General features: G+C 47.5%; 1 protein-coding gene across 2 annotated transcripts; it reads right to left on the minus strand.

Moving 5' to 3' along the window:
• Nucleotides 1-52: 52 nt before the first annotated feature.
• On the minus strand, nt 53-10,009 carry LOC311506511 (putative ATP-dependent RNA helicase DDX17). Of its 2 annotated transcripts, none has more exons than XM_084570497.1 (14): nt 9,884-10,009; nt 9,595-9,657; nt 9,313-9,469; nt 9,127-9,223; nt 8,914-9,047; nt 8,754-8,819; nt 8,528-8,669; nt 8,178-8,338; nt 7,914-8,086; nt 7,684-7,794; nt 6,355-6,416; nt 6,206-6,265; nt 1,866-2,102; nt 53-1,084 (listed from the first exon to the last, which is right to left on the minus strand). In XM_084570497.1, exons 2-14 carry the CDS (start codon nt 9,642-9,644, stop codon nt 567-569), a joined length of 1,968 nt encoding a protein of 655 aa, XP_084426623.1. In that variant the 5' UTR covers nt 9,645-9,657; nt 9,884-10,009; the 3' UTR covers nt 53-566. The 2 variants fall into 2 exon arrangements, with proteins under 2 accessions (XP_084426623.1, XP_084426622.1); XM_084570496.1 differs by having other exon boundaries at nt 9,313-9,472.
• Nucleotides 10,010-10,226: the final 217 nt, after the last annotated feature.

Here is a 10,226-nt window from a genome sequence, read left to right on the forward strand (position 1 = left end):
GATTTTTATTAATTAATTTGTCTGGTTATTAAAGGTTTAATGGAGACAGAAGTTCGCTGAAGAGTTTTATTAAACATGAGAAACAAAGTAAATAGGGACTTACTGTTAGGAAACCTCAATCGTATCCTTGGTGATGAACTAAACAACCTACAGTGGGTTAGTAAATACAAACTAGGAAAGAAAAGCTGATTTACATGCCATGAATACGAGTCTAAATTATTATCCACCACGTTGAGATAACTGTGTTTAAACCAAATTTTTTTTTTTCCCTTTAACCTCAAGATACATCAAAGATCTCGTCATTATTTCAAAAAAGTTTACAAAGTTTTAAACACAAAAATAAAGAAATACACTAGAGTTAGCGTCAGCACCTACCTGTGATACACCTAAAGGGAAAATCTCACGTAAAAGAGGCTCAACGATACAAAAACGTGTTTGTACAAAACATTTCCCCGAAGTCCATCGTTAAACTAAACTAATCGTGAAAATAAACTTTAAAAGTAAGAGCCGGGAGCCTCTCTGGAGGTTTTCGTGGAATGTGAGAATCTGAAATAAATCTAAAAAGATTATTTTCTGCCTGAAAGAGAAGGCGGCGGCGGCGGGGCAAACTGGAACGGCGAGTGCCCCATGAGGCCCATCATAGGCTGGGGCGGGTTGAACTGCTGGGCCATGAGAGGCTGAGGGCCCGAGGACGGAGGTGGAGGAGGCGGCGGTGGGGCCTGGCCGCCGCCGCCGGACCCAGAGCTGCCCCTGGAGCTGCTGTACTGGCTGCTGCTGCCGCCGCCGCTGCTGCTGCCGTTGTTGTTCTGGTACTGGTCGTAGGAGCTGGAGCTGGAGCTGTAGCTGCGTCCTCCGTCCCTGCTGCTGCGATCCCTGTAGGACGAAGAGGAGGAGGACGAGGAGCGCTCCCCGTCCCGGCTGCTTCTGTCTCGGCTGTAGCTGCTGCCGCTGTTGCCGCTGCGGCTGTCCTTGGAGCTGCTGCCGCTGCCCCCGCCGACCGAACGCATCCGCCTGTCGCACTCGTCCTGGTACATCAGGTTGGGGTTGTTGGAGCTGGAGTTGCCGCGGAAACGGGAACGGCCGCCTGGAGATGCAAAGGAAATAAGGAAATATCTGTTAACCATACAGTACACCTTAGAACTTTTCTACATTTCTGCATAATCATCTGATAATTTGCTTTTTTTTTGGCCATCAGACTAAATCTCCACATCATCTCCACTGTGAAGCACGGTGGTGGCAGCATCATGCTCTGGGGAAGCTTCCCTGCAACAGGCTTTTAACAGCAGGGGTAAAATTAATGCAGCGAATTGAAACTTGGGAGAAGATTTATTTTCTCAAAGCTCAGACCTCAATCCAATCAGGAAATGGGACTGGATCTGAAAAAGGCTGACAGAGCTTGAGCGGTTTTACAAAGAACCGAGTAAAACTGTGGGCAGTACAGTGGGTGTAGTGGTTAGCACTGATGCCTCACAGCTAGAAGGTTCTGGGTTCCAATCCATGGGCTGACTGGGCCTTTCTTTCTGTGTGGAGTTCACATGTTCTCCCTGTGTCTGTGTGGGTTCTCTCCAGGTTCCTCCCACCGTCCAAAGACATACTGGTTGGGTTCATTGGTGACTCTAAATTGGCCGTAGGTGTGAGTGTGATAGACTGGAGACCTGTCCAGGGTCTACCAATGACAGCTGGGATAGGCTCCACCCCCACACGACCAGAGAACAAGCGATTACAGGTCCAGATGTGGAAGCCTGATTCAGCTCTATCCACATAGATCCACTGCTGTGATTGCAGCCAGAGGTGCAGCTACTCAATACTGACTTATTTCACATCATATCTTTAATTAAGTGAACGCCAACATAATCAACCCTCACCTCCTCCGCCTCCTCCGCGTCCCGTGTCGACCAGCTGCAGCAGTTTGGGGTTGATGGCCTGTCGGGCCTCCTCCAGCACCCGGATCAGCTCCCGGGCCTGCCGGAGGTTCCCCGGAGTGAAGAAGGTGTACGCGGTTCCCTTGTTGGTGCTGCGGGCCGTGCGGCCGATGCGGTGGATGTAGTCCTCCGACGAGTTGGGATAGTCGTAGTTGATGACGAACTTGACATCCTCCACGTCTTTGAGGGAGTCGAGGGGAAGAGGGCGGAGTCGGGGGGAGGGAGAAGATGTGAAACAGAAGTCAAAACGACACCAAAAGAAACTGAATCACTCATGATTTTAGCTGTTTTTGTTTTTAGAAACGAGCGACATTCAGACAGACAATACCTGCAAGACCCACCGTCCTCTGAAAGCATCACTTACCTGTCAAACGATCAACTACTCGTACAAATACACAATTAGAAAAGGACTTGAGTTTAAAAATAAAGGCCTATTGCAAAAGAGGACTCATGCTAGCAGCTTATAAAGATGAATCAAAGGTTTCACGAGATCGTTGTGCAAAAGCTTGAGAAGCTGCTGATTAATGGGTCTTTTTTTATATTTTTAAGAAAACAAAACATAAATCTAGAGGTCTGTTTCTCATTACAGTTGACAAAGGGCTCAGAAAACACTGCTGATTAGAGGAAAAAACAACACGTTTTGGAAGCATAATGATGAAGGCTGGCGGAGGAGGAAATGGAGGAAAGGGTGGTGGTGAAAGGGGGTGAGGTAGAGTACTTACCCCGGTTATCAGAGATTTAGTGAAAGTTACCTCTCTGCTCCCAAAACCCATCACCAGTCCTGGGAGGTCTGCAGGGGTAGGAGGAGAGCGCACGGGACAAAAAGATCAGCCCCTTCTCCCACCTCGCCACTCCTCCACGACACTCCCAAAGCTGGAAGGTGTCTGGGCTCCAGCCGGACTGTGCTGGGAGGAGGTCCTACTCTAAACTGAGCCTCTTCACGCGTTCGGCCCGGAGACTCTACTGCTGGGTTTATGGAGGTGATCGGTGGAGACAATGACCCTTCGCTGCCATTTCTAAATATTACTGAGTGGCAGTGACTAGTAACCTCTAATGGAGATCAGGGCTTTGATTGGTGCGGCTCGCTCCAAACGCCTCCCAAGTCGCTTCCAGTGGCAGTGGTATCATAGAGCCCAGCTTTTCAAGTTTAGTAACAAGAAACAGACGCTAAAGGAGACACGTAAGGGGGAGAGGGATCTGAGAGTGGGCTCTGTGTCGTGTATTTATCAAGTCTGATCTGGTGGTCCGGTACGATGTATACAAAGAAAAATGGCCCAAAGTGTTAAAGACAAAAGAGAGGAGGGAGGGAGGGAGGGAGGGAGGGAGGGAGGGGGCGTGAAAGAGGGACACACGGTGGATTTTGGGGATAACAGGTCAAAGGGACAAAAAGGACGAGGGCCAGATATGGTTCAAATAAAACAACAAGAGGAGAAAGGGTTAAAGTGGTGGAAGAGAGAAAGAGACAGAAGACAAAAAGGAAGAAGGAAACGTTTTTTTTAAAAGGTGCGGACACACCAAACAGACATCGAAGAACGACCGGCGACGGAAGCTGAACCAAAACATCACGGAGACGACATCCAGCGATCAACGGCCTGGCTGGTAACGTGCCGTCTGGATATTATAAGGTGTGTTTCAACCGATATGCAGACAAGACAAAAAGAGACACAGACGTGGCCGACGTCCATCTGCGCATAACACAATTAAACTGGATCTTTGCAGGAGCATAATCAGTTCCCAGCAGAGAAACTCCAGACCAACGTTCTGTTGCAAAAATTCTGTGGGTGAGAGAAAACCTGCTGGCTTCCAGGCTATCTTCATACCACACAGTCTGTATTCTTTATTCATGAGGGGAAACGGGAAGGGCTACTATTGGCAGGGAGGCTAGGTAGCTAGGAAGAGCTACTGTTAGCTGGGAGGCTAGGAAGAGATCCTGTTAGCTGGGAGGCTAGGAAGAGCTACTGTTAGCTGGGAGGCTAGGAAGAGATCCTGTTAGCTGGGAGGCTAGTCGGAGCTACTGTTAGCTGGGAGGCTAGGAAGAGATTCTGTTAAATGGGAGGCTAGGAGGAGCTACTGTTAGCTGGGAGGCTAGGAGGAGCTACTGTTGGCTGGGAGGGTAGAAGGAGCTACTGTTAGCTGGGAGGGTAGAAGGAGCTACTGTTGGCTGGGAGGCTAGGAGGAGCTACTGTTGGCTGGGAGGGTAGAAGGAGCTACTGTTGGCTGGGAGGGTAGAAGGAGCTACTGTTAGCTGGGAGGCTAGGAGGAGCTACTGTTGGCTGGGAGGGTAGAAGGAGCTACTGTTGGCTGGGAGGCTAGGAGGAGCTACTGTTGGCTGGGAGGGTAGAAGGAGCTACTGTTAGCTGGGAGGCTAGGAGGAGCTACTGTTGGCTGGGAGGGTAGAAGGAGCTACTGTTGGCTGGGAGGGTAGAAGGAGCTACTGTTAGCTGGGAGGCTAGGAGGAGCTACTGTTGGCTGGGAGGGTAGAAGGAGCTACTGTTGGCTGGGAGGCTAGGAGGAGCTACTGTTGGCTGGGAGGGTAGAAGGAGCTACTGTTAGCTGGGAGGCTAGGAAGACCTACTTTTAGGTGGGAGGCTGGGAAGAGCTACTGTTAGCTGGGAGGCTAGGAAGAGCTACGGTTAGCTAGAAGGCTAGGAAGAGCCACTGTTAGCTGGGAGGCTAGGAAGAGCTACTGTTAGCTGGGAGGCTAGGAAGAGCTACTGTTAGCTGGGAGGCTAGGAGGAGATTCTGTTAAATGGGAGGCTAGGAAGAGCTATAACCTGTTGTACATAGCTCGCCTGAATCATAACGAACAGATTTGTCTTTTCATTTAATGGTGTTTTTGTTCAAATATTTGTGTATTTAAATGTTCAGATGAGCCTTCTGTGTACACCTTCTGTACTTCAGTCTAACTTCGACTGTCTCTCTGAACTGATCGGCCAATCAGAGCGTTCTCATTGATGCCACAGACAGAGGTGTGACTAGAGCCAACGGTGTGAGACACAACGGAAAAACTAGCGCCACGGACGCTCAACATTGGAATCGTACGACCATCGGGTTGGTGTGTCGCGACGTGAAAAATGACAGAAGACGACAGCAGATAAAACAGATGACGTGAGAGAGACAGAGAGTGAAAGGACGGATGGAGAGGAAGAGGAGTGAAAGGGGAGGGAAACTGATCATAGAGAGGTGGTTCCTCCAGGCCAGGACTCCTGCCAGCCAGGACCAGACATGACGTCCGCAGAGGGAGAGGCCGACCGGGGCCGGCCGGCACAGCCAGTGGTGGGGGGTGTCAGGGGCTGGCATCGGGGGGGCAGTTCAGAGGGGAGTCTCCAGCATAGCCAGCCGGCTTTGGCTGCTTTCCACCCTCACTTCCTGGCAGTTGTCTTCTTGTAACGCACCACTGAATCTCAGCTTCACAGAACTTCACTAGGATTATCTGTGGGACCAATTTCAAATTTTGTTGTCTCCTCTGGGACTTTGCAGGAAAGTTCTCATCCCATATGCAGACTAAATATAAATAGACGTTTTTTTTTTCTTTAAAGTCTCTGGGTGAAGTTCATTAGAGTCGATCTAATCAGCAAAAGGTGTGGTCAAAGGGAGTCCACCCTCCTCCACACCCCCCTCTTCGCCCTCTCACCTGACAGCCGCCCCCAGCCCATCGCATGATCAAATTTGGAAGCCCTGCAGCACCCTGCGCTCGCCCCCTCCCTCCCTCCCTCCCCCAATCACCCAGGCAGCCAGAGTCCTGGAAGTGGGGGGAGGAAAGAGATTTGCGTGCGGGCTCTGGTTTTCTAGGTTTTCAGCGGAGGTGGCTGTCTGTCTGGGATTGATTAATCGGGCTGTCTCTCTCTCCCCGAGTCAGCTTTCGATTTGTCATGCCTAGGTCCGGCTGCAGGCTCCCGAGGGCCTGTGTGCTTCTAGTTGCCGGAAGAGAGACTTGGAAACAGACAAACAAAAAAAAAAGTAAATAAATAAACAAACAAAAATGAAAAGAAAACAAATGAACACAGAATTAGGTTAAAAGGTTGACTGCCATCCTGTAAGGGGCTGCTTCGCTGGCCTCGCCCCTTACATCGTCACACTTCATTCAACATTATGTCCTGCACTTTATCCACGAAGCATCAACTGTTGTGTGCAGACGTCTTTTTGACAAATCTACTGTAAATAAACATGCACTGAAGAGCCTGGTCGTTATTAATATTATTCTACATTAAGGATCTATATCAGTGTGTTGCTGCTACGCTGAGGAAATGATCTGCGTTTGCACTTGAGCACACAAAACATACCCAAACCACGCGAGGCCACGTCCGTAGCGATGAGGATGGGAGCTTTGCCGCTGCGGAACTCTGCAACATGACGACACGTTAGAGACGGTAAATCAGTTTTGAAGGAGACAACGTGGAAGAAACAGGTTGGTGAAGGTGTTCAAACGCACCTGTTAACACCCAGTCTCTCTCTGGCTGACTCTTGTCACCATGAATACACATCGCCGGCCACCTAGAGGATAAACCAGCATCCTGTCAGACGTCGTTATGTGCAGATATTTTAAACGCTGGGTTCTCTTCGTGGAGGTTTTCATTGCATCCTGGTGCCACATGTTCTCAAGCACACGGCCGTCCACATGACGCAAAAGAGGACTCTAACATAAAGTTAGCTAAACTAGGGCTGAACAATGAACTGATTATCAGATTGATTTAAAATTTAAAAGTATTTATGCAGCATTATTTTTTTTCTTTTATTAAAACTTAAAGGGGAACTACTGTTTTTTACAACCTGGACCTTATTTCTGGCATCAAATACGTTTATTCACCCATATAACTTTTGTGTCATTTGCACTCCTTCAGGAGATAATTAGATCTGCGTATATTCATATAGTGGGAGTGAATGGGGCACCGAGACACAGCCTCTAAATAACGCATTATCTGCCGCAAAACTCGTTCATTTCACCAATATTTTGTTCTTGTACGCTACTGCTAGTTTTTTGCAACATGGCTGAATATTTTTCCGATTCTCAGGTTGTGGACGAACCACAGCAGTAGCAAATTACAGGTAAAGAAGCCGACCGTTGCGAGTGCGTGCGACGCTCAGAGATGACATCATCCAGGTCAGAAGACATCATATGATGATAACAGGTAACTCCAGAGTCAACAGGGAATAGCACTAGCGTATCATAACAAAATATTGGCAAAATGAACGAGTTTTGCGGCAGATAATGTGTTATTTAGAGGCTGTGTCTCGGTGCCCCATTCACTCCCACTATATGGATATACGCGGATCTAAATATTTCCTGAACGAGTGCAAATGACACCAAAGTTATACGGGTGAGTAAACGATCGTATTTTATGCTAGAAATAAGATCCAGGTTGTAAAAAAACGGTAGTTCCCCTTTAAACTTGACTACAGAATGTGTAACAAATACAATTTGGAAATGATTCACATCTCTGCAACCAAGGCTTGGTTTAAACAACAATATACTTTCCAGTTCAAATTGACCTGAAACACAGGAAACACAATGCGGTCCTGCGAGACGACAAATCTCTCAAGATTAGCCCACGTTGGAGGGAGATCTAGAAACTGAAAACTGAAATATCTCTTATCGGATCACGAATCGGTAGCGATACCCAGCCCTACTACGTACAAATAAATCAAACAAAGGAGAAATACAATAACATACTGCGTCTAAATTGTTCAACTTAGACTAAATTATTTGCAAATCACCGCTGCTGGGACGAGTTTGTTTCTTATCTGAGAATCTTTTACTCACCCATCACGTCTCATCCTGCGCGTGAGGTCGTCACACCGTTTCTTGGTCTCCACAAAAATTATGGTCTTGTTCTCTTTCTCAGCCATAATCTCCTCCATTAGCTGGATCAGCCTGAGGAGGAGGAGGGAAAAAAAATCATCAGCTGTGCATGCAAACACCTCTCTCGAAAGAGTTGAGAAGCAACTGGGAACATTATAAAGTACAAGGCCAAAGAAAAGGTCTGCTCTTACTTGTGGTCCTTTTCACTCTCCATGCAAACATCAACAATCTGAAGGATGTTGTGGTTGGCGCTGAGCTCCAGAGCTCCGACGTTGATTTGGACGTAGTCCTTCAGGAAGTCCTCGGCCAGCTGGCGGACCTCTTTAGGCCAGGTAGCGCTCCACATCAGAGTCTGTCTGTCCGGCTGGAGAAAGAACAAGCACACAATGATGACATTAAACCGAACGTCTCATTCTTTCAAAATGTATTTTATATATAAAACCATCGAGCTTTACCCTGATCTGGTCCACAATTTTGCGAATCTGCGGTTCGAAGCCCATGTCCAGCATTCGGTCGGCTTCATCCAGAACTAGATAAGTACAGCGACGCAGGTTGGTCTTTCCAGCCTCGAGGAAGTCGATCAGACGACCCGGAGTGGCAATGCAGATCTCAACACCTCAACACAGAGGATGAGACAGTATTTATTAGAAAAGAACTTGAAACAAACTCAGGTCAGTTATGAACAACTTTTATCACCCTCTACATCTATCTATCTATCTATCTATCTATCTATCTATTTATCTATCTATCTCAGATGAATCAGGGATTAAAACAGCATGAATCCACTAAGTATAGTACTGTTCACCTCTCTCCAGGTCTCTGATCTGAGGTCCCTTGGGTGCGCCCCCGTAGACACAGGTGCTTTTGATGCGGGATGACTTTCCGTAGTCGTACGCCACCTGCTGCACCTGCTGAGCCAGCTCTCTTGTCGGGGCCAACACCAAACACTGCAGAGCACACAATACATACTTCTGTATCAGACACTTCAACATTAAGATCAGCAGCCTACTCAGTGACTGGTCTTCACATACAATGGGTCCATCTCCGCGCTCCAAGTAGGGCTGGTGATTGATGTGCACGATGGCAGGCAGGAGATACTTGGGAAACAAAAAAGCAAAAAGGGAAACTTCAGTGCATTTCGTCTTATAGTTATATTCATCTTCGTCGGCGCTGGAGGAAGAGGTGTCTCACCGATAAGGTCTTCCCAGAGCCGGTCTGAGCGATGCCCACCATGTCCCTCCCGCTGAGGGCCAGAGGGAAACCTTGCGCCTGAATCGCTGTGGGCTCCTTGAAGTTCTGCTGCATCAGTACGTCCATTACATACTCTATATAAAAGAGAAACGTTATTCAGGTTATTCTGTCACAGCAGATTTGGTTCAGCCGGCGTTGGTGTCACGTTCTTACGGGGAAACTGTGCCTGATGGAAGCTGGTGACGGGCTTTGGGCAGCCTGAACCTCGGACAGTGATCTCTTTCTTCCTGCGGTACTCCTCAACATCATACTGGAAGAAAAATAAAACAACAAACAAATGTGAAGGCCAGCAAAGATGCTACTACAGGGAGAATCAGACAGTGATGCTACATGAAATACCTGGCTCAATCGCTGCACTTCCAGGTGTTCACTGTAAAAGTTCTTCTCAAATTTGGGAAGCTCATCCAGGTCCCATCTTTTCTTCCTCAAACGGTCTCCGGGGTTCCCGAACTTTTTTCCCGGTGGGGGTCCGCCTCTGCTGGATCCGAATCGAGGACTGCTGCAACACGAGACAAACAGTTCCTGGATGTTTGATTTAAATATCAGCGTTTTCTCTCTCTCTCTCTGCAATTCACAATGAGATGCCTCTGGTGTTAGCTCACATGCTAACCAGCTGCTTACCCTCTGTCACGGCCACGGTCTCGGTCCCTGTCTCCGTACGAACCTCTCATTTTGATCAATCTTCTATGGGGGATTAATCAGATATTTAAAATATGCAGTTGTGTGCACTCGTTGTGTAGCTTGTGTGTTTATTGTCAGCGTTTCTGGCCTGGTTTAATAACCACAGGACCTATTTCAGCTAAATGCAAACGCTAACCTCGACCGTTGACTGAATGTAGAAAAAAAAAAACGTTATTTATCTGCAGAAAAGTCAAATATTACAATAAACCATATTTTTGTCGTTTCAAACCTCGCTTAACTTCAGGTCAGTTCACTTTATAGCAAGACGCAGCAGGTAGTAAGGACAGGAATGCTGTGTTGTTGTTGTTATTGTTGTTAGCTTAGCTCAGGCTGAGCCGGCGACCGGAAGCTAATGTGAGTGGCTAGCTGTCTAATGAAAAGGCCCCGCCCCCTTAAATTTTAATTATTTATTCAATTATTATTATTATTTTTTTTTATAATAAATTCATTAGATATTTAAATTAACAGTTCGGCAAATTGACGCTTATTTGTAGTTGTTATCCAGCTTTCCTTACAATTTCTGCCCTTTTTTATTTTTTTAGCTTCGCGCTCCTAGGCGGCGACCGGAAGCT

The sequence above is a fragment of the Chelon labrosus genome (genome assembly GCF_963514085.1).
Source record: "Chelon labrosus genome assembly, chromosome: 21".
NCBI lineage: Eukaryota > Metazoa > Chordata > Actinopteri > Mugiliformes > Mugilidae > Chelon > Chelon labrosus.